The following is a 16018-nucleotide window of genomic DNA, read 5'->3' as shown; positions in this document are numbered from 1 at the left end:
TGGGTCTTGTTCCAAACCAGAGGGAAACTGGATTTTTAAGAAAATTAAAAGAGAAATTGAAGACAATGGCAACACAAACATTCCACAAATTGCAGAACTTAGACAGGAAAAGAGAGCACTGAATGATATATAAGGGCCTGGAGGTCACTTTAATATCAGTGCCCAGATTCCTGAGCTCCCACCTCCCACCTCTTCTATCCCTGGTTCCCATTCCCATCCCTAAAATGTTTTCGGATAGCTGAGTATATGTAGAGAAATAGACATTACAAGCAATAGTATGGGATATAGTGTCGAATAACCTTACTTACTCCATTATGCTAAGCCAAATGGCAAATACATTATCTAAGATTACTTTTAATACTAAACCAGCTCTTGAAAGTGATTGGTCTAGTTTAATAGGCTTAAGCCAATGAGTGCATAGCTTTCTCGTGGTGTATAGTAATGGTACAGTAATAAGCATGTAACCTAAGTTAGGGTAGTAAAATGATAGGGAATATATAGGTAACATTTTCTAGGAGCTTCTGGGAGGTTTTCTAGCATAAAGAAAAGCCCAGAAAAAGGCAGTAACTATTCTTGGGCACACTGGCATTGTTATCCAGCTGTGTGAGGTCTATAACTGCACAGCATGGTGCCACCAGCCGGAGGATTTCATCCAATTTCCTTAGCAAATATGAGCCCCCACCAGTGCCTAAGACCCTGACTAAGTGAGTACAATGACAGTAGCACCAGGTCTTCAACAGCACACCTGAGTCACTGGGATGTAGTTTGAAATAGGGACCTGGAAAAGAACACAAGTATCTGGGAACCCACCACAGACTTGAGATGAAGTCAGCTAGAAGAAGGTAGCCTTCGGGTCTTTTGAGTTAATGCACCCCACTTCTTTATCCTGTTTACCATAAATCATCCGAGGCTTGACTGGTTTTCAATCCTTGATTCATTGACACATATTTGATATACAATTCTTAACAAAGATGGTTCATCAGCTCTCCGAAGGAGAAAAGTAAAACAAGAAACAGAATGTCAAAAGAAGACAGAACTAAAAAGCAAGAACAAGCAGAGCAAAAGTGACAGCTGACAACTCGATCTGGAGGGAAGCACAGATGGAATTCTACCACTACACTTTACAGTCATGGGTGTTTATAAAACTGTCCTTGAATCACCAGGAAAAAGTCACATATGTTCAATAATTTCTAATATGAAGGCAGAAACATGACTAATCATCATGATTTTTACCAAACTGGTTAATACAAGAATATTTTGACATTTGGAAAGATAGCATTCAGTTGTTTGAAAACAAAATAAGTGTTATCTCCCAATAATATCAAATAGATTGTTTATATTAAGGAAAAGTATAATATTACTGCCACAAAGATAGAATTATGTTATTAGGAATTTAAATTTTATAAGAAGGAACAATAACAAAAAAAACCTCTTCAATGTATTTTTATTATTCAGAAATGCAATAGATAGGCTTTGTGGAATTTTCCTTTCCATAGTATTGACTCAAGTTAATTCTAAGGAAAAATTATACCTTCACAAATATTTCCCTATGTGAAAACAATAGTATTTTTTTTTAAACAGGCCACAATCACAACTATGCTATTAAGAATTTCTTAGCTGTTGAAAACCAAATTGGATTGATTAAAAAAAAGAAAAAAGACAATTTCAATTTCAAAGAAATTGAAACAAAGTCTAAGAAAATACAAATTTGGAAAAAATAAATTGAGGTCATAAACATTTAGGATTGTTATATCCTCTTGATAAACTGACCCTTTTATCATTATGAAATGACCTTTTTAAATATGTTTTACTCTGAACTTACTTTTTCCTGATATAAATATGGTCACTCAAGCTTTCATTTAGAGAGTGTTAGCATTATATATCTTTTTCCATTCTTTTATATATAACCTTTCTGTGTATTTACATTTAAAGGGGAATTTTTTTAAAGGCAACATATATTGTCTTGCTTGTTATCCAATCTGACAAGCTCTGCCTTTTAATTGAGATATTTATACCATTTACACTTAATGTAATTATTGATATGTTAAGGCTTATGTTTGCCATTTTATTATTTGTTTTCTGTTTGTTCCCTTGGTTTCTCATTCCTCTATTTCTTTTTTCTTGCCTTCCTGTGGGTTACTTGAATATTATTTTTAGTTCAATTTTAATTTATTTATAATGTTTTTTGTATGTCATTTTGTATAATTTTCTTAGTGGTTGCTCTAGATATTACAATAGACATATGTAACTTATCACAGTCTATTGGGTTCAATGTTATACCATCTCATGTGAAACTGAGAAATCTTACTTCTTTTTAGGTCCCTTTACTCTCCCCATTTTATACATGTACTTGTCCTAATCATTTTTATACATATATTGTGAACCACATCTGGTACTGTTATATTTTTTGCTTCAATCATAAAATATGAGGTAAAAGAGTCTATTATGTTTAGTTCTGTTATTCTTTCTATTGTTCTTCTTTCCTTACTGAAGGTGCAAGTCTTCTGCTTTCATTTTCTTTGTGTTTGGAGAGTATCATTTAGCCATCTTCTTGTAATAGGTCTGCTAACAACAAATTCTCTTAGTTTTCCTCCATCTGAGGATGTCTTTATATCTCCTCAATTACTGGAGGATAGTTTCATTGGATATAGTATTCAGGGTTGATAGTTCTTAATAACTCTTGAAAAATGTTGTGCCATTTTCTTCTGGCCTCTGTGATGTCAGGTGAAAAATCCACTGTCATTTGAATTCATGTTCTTTTATAGGTAAAAAGCTAGGTCTTTGTTTTTTCTCTCTTGCTGTTTTTAAGATTTTCTTCTTTATTTTTAGTTTTCAGAAGTTTAATTATGACATGTCTTGGTGTGGATATTTTAGGATTTAGCCTATTTGGAGTTCACCCAGCCTCTTGAGTCTCTAAGTTTACGTCTTTTACCAATTTGGGGAAGTTTACGATCATTACTTCTTCAAATACTTTTTTCAGAGAGTCTTTCTTCTCTCCTTCTGGGACTCTGATGATAAAAACATTAGATCTTTTGTCATTTTTACACAAATCCTTGAGGCTCTGTTTATTTTTATTAAGTCTATATGCTCTTTGTAGTTCACATTGAATAAATTCTAATAATCTGTCTTCTGTTTCACTTATTCCATCCTTTTCACTTATTCTAGCCTATCATTTTCACTCTACTATGGAGTGTATTCAGAAAGATTTTTATTTTGGTCATTAAGTTTTTCAGTTATATAATTTCTAGGGTTTTTTAAAATAACTTCTATTTCTTTGCTGAGATTTTCTGTTTTTCTCACTTGTGTCAAGACATTATGTAACTGTTTGTTGAAGCATTTTTATGATGGCTGCTTCAATTCCTTGTCAAATAATTCCAACAGCTGATTCATCTTGGTATTGGTGTCAGTCAATTGTCTTTTCTCATTCAGATTGTGGTTGTCCTGGTCCTTGGTATAATACCATTTGTATATTACAAATACATACTACTATTGGTACAATAAAATTTTCAATTTTACCTGGGACATTTTGGTTATGTTAGGAGACTCTTGATTCTATTTAAATTTTCTATTTTAGCAAGTACTTATCTGTTTAGGCTTAGCATATAGATTCTGGACTAGTTTTGTTGGCTTTAGTTCCAACGACCGTTTTCTGATCCCTTGTAATACTAATGCTATTCTGGTCTGCTTCTTTCTTCTGGCACTATTGGGCTCCTGCTCAAACCCTACTGGTGCCATCTGCCTAAGCAAAAGGAGCTTTTCTGGGCTCCCTAATGTTACTGGGTTACCTTCTGGGAATGTGCAGAAGCCTCTGGGCCTGGGTCTTCTTATGCCACTGCATGGAAGGTAGTGAGACACAGAGTTTTACTGCTGCCACCATTACCACCATATACCACCTGGTCTGCCTGCCAGGGAGAGCAGGGCTGGAATGGCCTGAGGCTTCACTGTTCTTCTGCTGTGGATGGATCAAACTGCCTGTCAGCTGGGATTATAAAATGCAGGATAGGGCTCTCTACAAGGTCTCTGTTGGGCTTCTCCTCTCCCAGACCTTTGAATTGAGAGAACAGGATTTTCTTGCTTTTTTTCTTTTTTTAAAATGTCTTTTGACAATGTCAGGTTGCAAGCCTCTCTCGTACCCAGTCCAGGGATATATGGGAGATAAAAAGAAAACCCAAGGAACACACCATGTTGTCTTTCTTCAAGTCCTGGGGTCCTAGCCAGTGTGCTTTCTTCTTTTAAGCTTTCAGAGTCCTTTTATCGTGGTCTGTTGAATAATTTTCAGAGTGTTTAGCTGCATTTAGAAGGTAGGAACAGGGAAAAGTAAGTCCATGTCATCTGTTCCAGAACCAGAATGTTTCCTTCCTCCCTTCCTTTCTTCCTTCCTTGATTTCTTTTTCTTTCTTTCCTTCCTTCCTCCCTTCCCTCCTTCCTTGCTTCCTTCTTTCTTTCTTACTCTTTCTCTGTTTTTCTTTCTTTCCTTCCTTCCTTTCTCTCTTTCTCTTACTTTCTCTTCCCTCCTCCTTTCTTTCTTTCTTTCAAGCAGATTCCTATGGCACACTTTTATTTTAAAAATTAAGTAATTAATTTCTTCAATCATTCTAAAATTCTTGTTAAACCTCTCCTAAGTCCCAGGCGCTATGCTGTCTGTTATTGATACGATGGTAAATAAGACAGATATCTTGCTCCTCAAAGAGCTGATAGTGTAATTCTAAAATATTTGTCTGGATGTATCTGGGTGTGGATCCCATTTAACTGATTTGTGTAGTACACTATAAGACATTCTAATATGTAGTCAGATGTTTTTATAACTTTGAAAAGTATATTAAATTAAGCCTTTGATAATTCTTTTCTTTGAATTGCTCTGATTTCTTTCTTAGGACAACTTATAATTCTTAAGTTGGATTTCCATTTTTTATTTCTCCACATATGTCCTTGTTTCCCTTCATATTTATGTTTTGGTCATATTTCCTTTGTACTCATGGGTTTCCAGTACATGGGTTTCCTCAAGTTCCTGATATTTTTATAGTATTAACTCTTTTATTGACTCTAGTGAGGATTTAAGTCTGCTCTTCATGTTTGGTTTTTTATAATTCTCATCCTCATCAATGTTCATTTTTATTTCTTTCTTTCACTTTTTGAAAAAAGTTGCTGTTTTTTCCATATTGTTTATTTTGTAGCTGTTTCATAGAGTGCTTATAATCTTGTGATTATTGAAAATTTTAAACAACTTTCTATTTTTTTCTTCCAGTTTCTGCATTTATTATTTTCCAAAGGTATACTCTTCCTTTCCAGGATAAATTTTTTGTCCTCTGGTTCTATGTATAAATGATATATATACTTCAATATATATAAATATAAATTATATAAATATATATATTTTGGTTCTTCTATCCCTGAATATGTTCAAGAATTAAAAGAATGCCAGTGGTTGGAACACAGAGGGCAAGAGAAAAGAGTGTGAGATAAAGCTAAAGGGGTGGGTACAGGCCAGACTCTGCAAGGTCCTATAAACTATAGTAAGGCTTTTGTCTTTCTTGAATAAGCAATAGGAAGCCATAGAATCATTTTAAGATGACGAGTTTTCAGAATTATATGTAGGAAAGCCATTACGGGAGTATCTGGTAAATCTTAGACAGAATCTTTGCAGAGGAGATGATTCGTGAATAGATTCAAAACATACTTAGGAGGTGAAATTGAGAGGCCTTCAAATAATAGTGGATATAGGAAGAAAAAGGAGAAGAAGGAGTGAAAGATGACTCCTAGATTTATTTCTTTTGAGCCTGGATGGTTAAGAGCCTCTAACACTCAGACAAGAAACTCTGGAAGAAGCTCAGGTTTTGAGGGAACAGTCATGGATTTGATGAGTTTGAATATTGTCAAGACATCCAAGAGGATGTGTCAAGTAGACATTTGGATATATGGAGAGAGATCTGGGCTGGACGTATCCATTTGTGAGTCACCTGATTATAGGAATAACTGTCACTGTGGGTGTAATGAGATTGTCCATGGAGAGAGTATATCTGGAAAGAAGATTTCAGACAGTCTTCAAAATTCTAATATGTAATGGCTGGAAAAAGAAAGTTGAGTGTGCAAAAGTATAGCCAGAGACATGGAAGAAAACCAGGAAAGCATTGCAACATGGCAACCAAAGCATTAGAAGGTTTTCAAAAGAAGGAAATGATCAACAGTATTGAGTCCTGCTAAGAATTTTAGTAAGAAGAGCACTGAAAAAAATACCTGATGAATTTAGCAACTGGTAGGCAGAATTCTAGGATGGCCCCATGATCATCACACCGCCATGTATTCAAGCCCTGTAAAATCCCTTCCCCTTGCATGCGAGCAGGACCTGTGACTTGCTTCTAATCAACAGAATATAGAAAATGTGATGGTGTAATTAAGGTCCCAAATCAGTTGATTTCGAATTAATCGAAAGTGAGATTATCTTGAGCCTGGGTTAATCAGTTGAAAGCCCTAAAAGCAGGACAGGGCCCTCCCTGAGGAGAGAGAGTGTCCTTGCTGGCTCAGTGAAGTAAGCAGCCATATTGAGAATGTACATGTAGTAAGGCACTGCAGGAGGCCTCTAGAGCCTAAAGGTGACCTCCAGCTGGAAGTCAGCAAAAAGCAGGGCTCTTGGTCATAGAACTACAAGAAAACTAATTCTGCCCACAGCGTAACTAAGCTTGGAAATGAATTCTTCCCCAATTGAGCTTGTGATGAGATTTTAGCCTGGTGAGATCCTGAAGCAAAGAACCCAGCTAAGCCCTACCTAGACTCCTGACCCACAGAAACTGAGATAGTAAATGAGTGTTGTTTTAAGCCAATAAGTTTGTGGTAATTTGTTATATAGCAATAGAAAACTAATATAGCAACATAAAGAGATTATTGGTGGCCTGAATGAAAGCTGTTTCAGGAAAGTGATTGGGTAGGAGCCAGACTGCATGGGTTTGGAGGAGTGAGTGGGAGGTAAGTAAATGGAGTGAGGATGGATGACTCTCCAGAGAGATTTGCCCTGGAATAGAACACGAATGTAGGTCTGTAGCTGAATGGAGCTGTGGTTTTGAAGACAAAGTTTTTATTTTTGTTTTTTAATGGGAAGTAACTTGAGCATGTTTAAAAGTCTTTTACAAGAATCAATTTTTACTGAAAGTTTGCTTGGCTCTGCTAGACACAGCATAGTTAGATATAATCCACATGAAATAATTGGTTAAGAGCTATGTCTGGTCACCTAATGTTGATATTAACATTGAAAATATTGTAAAAGAGTATAAAAAGATTATAAAAGAAAGGGGTATGAATTATGCTATTTGGTAAAACCTTCCTCATGCAATGTCTCCAAATGAAAGAGGGCTTTCTTTGCATTTGGAGGATCCTTTGGACTGAATCAAGTTCCACTATTCCTTTCAATTCTCGGCTAAGGGAGGCCACTACCATTTGGTTTTCTGTGATGATTTCCTAAAGTGGCAGCTTCCCATGGGAGTTGACCAACAAGTCTTGGTCTAAATCTCATATTGAATTGGTAGAATCCTAGGGGAAGCATGCCATTATGTGAGACAAATTACTATCTAACATGAATTACTGTCTAACACTGCTGCTAGAATTTCAGCTTTACGTCATTTGTTTACAACCCGTTCCTTGCTAGGCATTATTGCTTCTAAAAATAGTGGTGGTAATTTCTGTAGATTTTCATTTCAGTGATCAGAAACATGTTTTATTATCCCCAAACAAATGGTTAGCTTGAAACAAAAAAGAACAATAATAACAAGTGAAAAGAAAGAGAGAAGAAAGAAAACTATGTCTCAAGGTCTGTACGAAGTACTTAATATAAATATCTCCTTTAATGCTTAAAACAACCCTACAAGGCATGCTCTATCATTATCCTCATTTTTCAGACAAGTAAACTGAGTCTTAGATTAAAAAAATAATACCCAGTGTCCTACAGCTGGTCACATTAAGTGTCACATTAGAGAATAATGTGTAAGTCTGAAATTCATGTCTTAATTAGCCACCATGATATGCTGTTCCTATTCTAAAAAGAAGGCTTCTTTCTTAAGGAATTAACATTGGTGTGTAATAGGACGAGAACAACTGTTCATCATACTAACAAGGGATAATGAAGACCATTCTGGCAGAGAAATAACATTTTACAGGTTTCTCATTTTCCACTGCATCATTCCATGTTCAATAGCATAGGCAATCCAGCTGAGTTCCTGAAGTCATATTTCAAAAATTGCTCTGACTGTCACAATGCAATTGATGAGAATTTGTTTGTTATAACACAAATAGTTATATTATGAACCTTACATTAGACAACAATAAGACTTAACTCTGAAATACGCCTATCATCATTAGTCTTTTGTATCCAGGATGATTTAATATCATCTGCAGCCAGTCATTTGACTTAGGATAGTGGTTTTCAAACTTGAGTTTGCATCAGAATCTCCCATAGGGCTTCTTCAAAACACAAATTACTGGACTCCACTCTCAGAGGTTTTAATTCAGTAGATGTGGGTTCCAGCCCTTAAAGTTTGCATTTCTAACAAGTTCCCAAATGCTGCTGCTACTGGTGGTCTGGAGACCACACTTTGAGAACCACGGGCCCAGACCAGGCTTTAAAAGCTTTTTCCATAAAGAACTGGGTAAATACTTTTGGCTTTGTGGACCATATAGTGTCTATCACAACTACTCAATGCTTCCCTTGTAGTACAAAAGCAGCCGGACACAATACCTAAATAAATAGGAGATGGCTGTGTTTCAATAAAATTTGTTTTACAGGAACAGGTTTCAGGCTGGATTTGGTCAGTGGATGATAGTTGGTCAATCTCTGGCCTAAACCAACTCAGTACAAGAGGCCTGAAAAATCGCTTTATGTTAAATAGCAACTTTGTGAGAATCAACTATAGATTTATGAATAAACTCTCTTCTAAGGTTTTAAATAAAATCTGCAGAACTCTACCAGAGACTAAGCTGATTGTGTTAAAGCATAAGCATAAGAGTAGAGGAGAAACCCCAAAGCTTTTCCATGAACTCTGCAAAAAAGTGATACTTTTATGCAAGAATCTGCATCTTATACATAGTTTTTGTTCTACGATGCCCATGAACTCTATCTTTTTTGTCAAATTTTAGTTTTATTTGGATATTGCTTATAATGTCAGAAGCTATAAATCTACCGTTTAAAAGAAAACTGACACTACATTAAATGACACAGATGCTAACTCAATCAGGTTATCTAACGAGCTTATAACAAAGTATAACAAAACAAAAACACTCTACTTGTCATGAGTGTGCTCAGCGTTAAAGTATTTGTCTTTATCCAGAACGGTATACTTCAAACTAATTTAAAATGCCCATGTAATCTTAAAAGTTTGCTAAACTGTATATGCAAGTGAACCCACTGCATTAGCTCTATCCTTATAAAGTGTAAGTTCCTGTAAGAAGACACAATTCAGACAAATTTTTGTCATAACAGAATGTAATTTAGTTCCCTTAAAATAATTATACACAAATAACATCAGGAAAGCTAGTATTATCAGTCATTTTATAAACTCACTTATAATGCAAGTATTATGTCAAACATCTCCAACAATGCTACAGACTAGAAATATTTAAATAAAACCTCTAGAGACAATTATATATTCTAATATGATAATAATTTGAAAATTAACTAAAATGACTCCGTGGCGGGATACATGACTTCCATCTTCCAAAATCTTTTCCTAAATTCACTTAAATCAAATGTTTAACTTTGACCAATGGGTTTATATTTACCCCTAGATATTTAGTCTTTAGTCTAATGCTAGACTTTAGTGGTTTTCAAAGAGTCCTCAATTAAAAAAAAAATTTCTGAAAGAGCATTGTGGTCAAACGGAACTGGAAAATGTTGACTTTGAAAACATTTTAAAGTTTTTTCCACATCAGGACTCCTCAGAAACATTGATATTCATGGCACAAATATCTAAGAAAGATGTGGTACATTGTGCAGCCTTTCCCTATCTCATTTGAACACGGAACCCAATCATCAGTAGAGCATCTTAAAGTATAAGAGGAATGCTTATGAAGAAATGAAGAAAACAGTGTTCTTCATGCTTGAATCCAGATAGCAGGTGATAATGTGCGTTTGAAAATAAATTCAACTAGATTCAAAAAATATTTATTAAGTACCCCTATGATTTGACTAATCACATAAAGGTTAACTCTTTAGTTTTATCATGCTACTCACCAAAATCTATCTAGAACATAGTTACTCCTATTAAACATACTTACACTCCTCTTCAGGCCTCTTCCGAAGTGCTGCGCGAACTTCTTTACAAGGACTTCTCTGATATTGTGGGGGATTCCTTCCCCTTATTAGATTCTCCATCCTATAAGAGAAAATCAAAAGAGTATTTTAATACCAAAATCTTCATAAATTTTGACGAGTTAAATGGTCTAAATCAAGAGTCAATAATTCAAGCACCTACAGAGGCTTGGTGGACAATGCCATTGAGAGTATCTAGCAGGGAGTAAGAGAGTAGGAAGTAGCAGGGACTGTGGTAAACCAGACAGTGCTTGACTTTTCCTAGGCATTCCAATTTTAAAAATGTAAGAACACATGTGGACAAAACTCATATGCACATCCTCCAATTAAGACTGTGATGGACTGAATGTTTATGTCCTGCCCAAACCCCCCACCATTCATATGTTGAAGCCCTGACCCCTAATGTAATGGTATTTGGTGGTGAAACTGTTGGGAGGTCATTAGGTTTAGATGAGGTCCAAAGGGTGGAGAGCCCTTGATGGGATTAGTGTCCTCACAAGAGGAAGAGAGACCAGATCTCATGGGTGCACCATCTCTCTCTCTCTTTCTCTCTGCCATATGAGGACACAGTGAGAAGGTGGTTATCAGCAAACCAGGAAGAGGGCTCTCGCCAGGAAGTGAATCTTCTGGTACCTTGATTTTAGACTTCCCAGCCTCCAGAACTGTGAGAAATAAATGTCTGCTGTTTAAGCCACCCAGTCTGTGGTATTTTGTTATAGCAGCCTCAGCTGACTAAGGCGGAGACCTATTGACTAAAGAGTGATTATTTTTAAAGCAAACAAATTTATCAAAAATCAGGTCACCCTTCAGAAGAAGGAATATATATTTCAATAACACTCTGAATATCAGTTTTCAAGGAATGGAATTGCTGCTGTCCTTCCATGCTAATGACTAAATTTGGACGGGTTTTCTAATTCTAATAATTGTGACTTCTTGAAAAAGTGGTTGATACAAAGTGTACTTCTCTGTTGCTAGCGACTTGGCAATGCTGACAACCACAAAATAATAATAAATGCATCACATGCAACTTGGGTTAGCATATTTAACAGCACATACCTTATGGTCAGTATTTTTTGGTTTCAGTAAACCTTACAGTTTCGTGCCACCAATGCACAATCTACTCATTTTGATAACATTGAAAAACTGTTGAGTGTTCAGAATTTAAAAATTCAGAACAAAACCATGATATTGATTGATCACTTTGAAAATATAAACATAGCTTCTGAACATCTACATAATTATTCTAATGGGACATCACTGGTATTGACAACTGTGCTGGCTGATAGCATATATACCATGGAAAACAGTATGATTATTACCCTTATGGTGGTAGAGGGTCTCCTAACATTAGTGGTGCAGAGGATTTTGTTTCTGGTGTCTAGAGAGGAAACTGAGGAAGGATAATCCAATAAAAGCAATATTTAAAATGGTGTAAAATATGACATAAATAGCCTTTAGTACTGGAATAGTAACATACTCTTCCTATGGGAAGCTGTCACTGGTTCTTAGAAACACTTTTACAAATATACTTCCTGAAATCAATATATTCATACGTAGGGGCTGCTTTACTTGTGTGTGTGTGTGTGTGTGTGTGTGTGTGTGTACACTCATGTCCCCACACTTGTGTGTATAAAAATCTTTCTCAATGAGCAATGAAGATAACTTTAAGCTTAGTTTCACTTGAAGCTCATTTCAAGTGAGAAAAAGAGTTATTTCTCTCAAAGTTATGATAATACAATGACAAGAAACCAAGTGAAAAACTGAAGAGTTGAAGACATAATTTGCTTTAACACTATATATGGGGGGAAATTAAGCTTCCAGGACTGTCCCTACAGTTTCACTATGAGGAAGAGCTGTGCAAATTAAGTTATATAAAATTTTCTAGTTTCTGACTCTCAAATAAATTCAACGCACAATTTTGATTATGTTTCAGCAAACGCATTAATTTCCATGATGATCTAATAACAACTTAAATGAACTTATAATTATTCCCTGGTATTTATAAGCTCAAGATAGCAAAATACAACAAACATAACCTGCATATGCAAATGTCTAGATAAAATTGTGATATAATTTTAAAAACCAATTTTTACTTATCGTGAGTGACTGCACTCTGATGAGGAATAACAATTTATCCTGGTTGGAAATCTATGTGTAAACCACTCTCTTGGATAGGCTATTATTTTTCCTTTTATATATCTATCAAATATGTGAAAACGAAAATAGTCTACTTGATTTCCATGTAACTCTATTTGAGAGAATGTCAGAAAAACTGAAAAACAGGTTAGAAAGTACTTCCAGGGATCCAGGAAAGTTTCACTTATATGGTTGCTATTGGCGTCAAAGATCCCCAAGTCAACCCCCTAGGAATCATGGTGCCCAAAGGTTGCATCCTGGGGATGTTCACAAGCAGATATGCAAGAGATCAGGCAATGTTAGCAATGTAGCATGCTTTCAATGTGATGAGTCTAGGTTCTGGAATCAGACGCCTGGGCTCAAACTCCCATTCTGTCTCTTAAAGGATGATTTTAGGGAAAGATACCTACTTTGTGCTTTAATTTTTTCATCTGTAAATGAAGATAACATTAACTACCTCATAACATTGTTGTGAGGATTAAATATGTTAATACATGTAAAATGGTTTGCATTGTATCTCTCACAATGCAAGAGCTCAGCAAACGTAGCTATTATTAACCATAATTATCCCAAATAAAAATGAAATCATATACTAAAATTTTAAATGTCCAATATGTTGGGAAAAATATGAAAAGTCGCCTTTATTTAATAAAGAAAAAGAACAGATGGCACTGTTGAGAAAAAAATTCTGTCTAAACAAATGTTCTGGTTATTAGAAAAACACAAAACATCTATGCACATGAATTGCCAACTTAAGAAATAAAGAACTCAAAAAAATATACCTCATTGTATTCAGTAAGATTTAAGGGATTACTATACGACAATCTTCCAAGGATACTAACATGGATAGAAGTGGGTGGTTACCCTCATGAATTAACTAAAGTGCTAAATAACTTATTCTTTCTTAGAGAATTTAGAAGCTATCTCAAAATTTTATACTGCCCTTTGACTTTAGCAAGAACAATGAATATATCTTATAACGTATTACCATTTATCATTTATTCTATTTAATCTTTACAACAACCTTCTGAAAGAACATTTTGAAGATGAAGAAGCTAAGGCTCTGAAATGTTCAGTAACCTGATTGTGGCCACACAGGAAGGAAGAGGCTCAACTGAGACTTAATCAAGGTTCTCTGATTTTTTAATCTTTTTCTAGATGCTTCTTAATCCATTATTTCCATGAGTCTATGATTATTTATTATAATTCCACTAGGAGACTGAATACTTGAGATTCTACTTTCATACATATTTAATTTTGATTAAATTCTTATTATATACAACATTAATATTTATATTAACATATACTTGTATATAAATAGTATATATTAGAGATATAAATATAATACTATACAAATATATATATTTGCATATATATTGATCTGCTGATTATATGCTGATTTTTAATCATTTAGCTATTTTCACAGAAATATTTGTTTCTATTGGTGACATTTTAAGCTTTTGAGAACCACCAAAAAGATAAGTGAGGCATAAGAAACCAACTATAAATTATATATACAACACACTAACAGAAGAAAAAATTTAAAAATCGCTTTCAAAGCCCTTTTGTTCTTTGGAATGCTAAATGTTATGCCCAGTGGAAAATAAAGTTTGAATCAAATTAAAAGTTTTACAGAGCAATGTTCATGTTCAAACAATTATATAGCTGCGAGACTTCCATCTTCCTCAGATTTACACTTCTGGCTGCTTGAACTCTTCCACCAGTATCATCTATGATCTACAGTTTGCATTAAATGGTCAGACAAAATGACCAAGAATGAAGTCTTGGAGCACAGCCAGGACACAGCAAAGGAGCTGTTCTAGCTACTCTCAAAGTTTGCAAGGCACCAGCGGAAGTGTGTTAACAATTACAGCAAGGAGAGATTAAGTGTGATGACCACAGGGAAGACAGATACTCGAACAACTCATTGAAGAGCTCTAAAAAGTGCAGCCTACATGTCAACTGCTGGGAAGAAATAGGGGCAGCCAGATTAATATCAAACAGCACGAAAAAGCAATCAGAGGTTATGAGCAAAGGTATCCACAACTTTCTTGGTGGTGTCTCCCAAACTTAGGTCACAAAATCTCCTGAGGAGCTTTAATCGAATCCAGATTCCACCATTCCCATTACTAAAGATTTCCATCCAGTAAACTGGGGTCAGATTTAGGTAGATGTATTTTTTCATAGTAATCAAGTGCTTCTAAAGTAGCCTTACACTGGTGCAAATACTGGTATTTAGGAACCCCTGTAAATAAAAAATATATACTTGGAGACGTAAGAAAGGGAAGTTCAATGAATTCATCCCAGGAGATAAAGTCATCTGCTGATACAGAAGTGAGGTGAGGGCCTGGTGAGGACACTGCAGTTAGGACAGGTACCATCAAAAATGAAAAGAGTAGCCAAAGAGGTACTGTCAAAGGCTTACCAAGTTGTCTGGAGGTCAATCAGATGAACCTGGAGGCTACTTATTTATAAGGCTGATAATCTCAATAGTGAAATGATTTCCTCCAACAAGATTTGGTAGACTCGGCTGGATCAGAGAACAAGTTTGGGTTGATCTAGGATTGTGGATTGAGTTGGGGATGTGGCTAAGGAATGAAGGAAGTGAAGCTTGAGTGAAAATATCGTTGAAATGGATTTACACTGGACGGAGGAGGAAGAGGGAGAATGACTGAGTCACTGGAGGGCAAGGGAGTTGGATTAAGAGACTAGAGGTATCAAGTATAGGTATTTCTAAAATGCGTATGGTGTGCCAGACACTATGTTAGGTTCTTTATATATATATTATCTATGTCATTCTTATTGTATCCATGGCTAATCTGAGGCCTAGAGATGTTAAATAACTTGCTTAAGGATCACATAGCCAGTAAGTGCAAAAATCAGAATTTAAAACCAGACCTGTCTGACTCCAGAGCGTATGCTATTAATGACTATACAGACTATGAGAACTTTCTGTGATGATGAAAATGTTCAATATCTGTGCTGTCCAATACAGTAGCTTCTAGCCACGTGCAGTTATTATTGAGCACTTGAAACGTGGCTAGTGTGACTGAGGAACTGAATTTATGATTTTTAAAATTTTGTTGAATTTTAATTTACTTAAATTTAAATTTCAGTAGCAACATGTGACTGCTGTATTAGACAGCGCAGCATGTCCAGAAACCCCTGTTTAGCACATGCCTGGTGAAAATACAATTCTCAACTGAAGACCCCAAATTAAAGTCAACAAGAGCAGGGAAGTCAAGTATTAGAGAAGCGTTCCGTATGAGGGTTTTTGGAGACAGATGAACAACTTAACTCCTCCTTGTAGAACTGGCTCACAGTGACCTCCTAGGAGTTTCCTTGCAGAAACATGCTTTTCATGCAACTCTAGTTTTCAACTCTGGAGCTCCCCTCCTAGCACATCTAAGTGCCTTGAATACACACTGGAAAGTCCTTCCTCTCTCAGGGCCTCTACACATGTGCTCCCTTTTGCCTCGAAGGACCCTCCTCCTACTTTATGTGAATAACTCCTAATCATCCTTCCAGTTTTCACTATGTCACTTTCTGAGATAATGAGGGGTCACTTTGGCCCCTTAATCTAATTAGGTC

General features: G+C 35.6%; 1 protein-coding gene across 3 annotated transcripts in view; it reads right to left on the bottom strand.

Annotated features, from left to right (window-relative positions):
• LRRC7 (leucine rich repeat containing 7) overlaps window positions 1-10354 on the bottom strand; it is a 395243-nt gene extending 384889 nt beyond the window's left edge. For all 3 annotated transcript variants that reach the window (XM_058537060.1, XM_058537063.1, XM_058537067.1), the window contains exon 1: window positions 10258-10354. In XM_058537060.1, the coding sequence (XP_058393043.1) occupies window positions 10258-10354 (97 nt within the window). The remainder of the gene's footprint in view (window positions 1-10257) is intronic.
• Window positions 10355-16018: the final 5664 nt, after the last annotated feature.

Source organism: Diceros bicornis, chromosome 4 (assembly GCF_020826845.1).
Source record: "Diceros bicornis minor isolate mBicDic1 chromosome 4, mDicBic1.mat.cur, whole genome shotgun sequence".
NCBI lineage: Eukaryota > Metazoa > Chordata > Mammalia > Perissodactyla > Rhinocerotidae > Diceros > Diceros bicornis.
The sequence above is the reverse complement of the archived record's forward strand: the minus strand, read 5'-3'. Positions and strand labels throughout refer to the sequence as shown.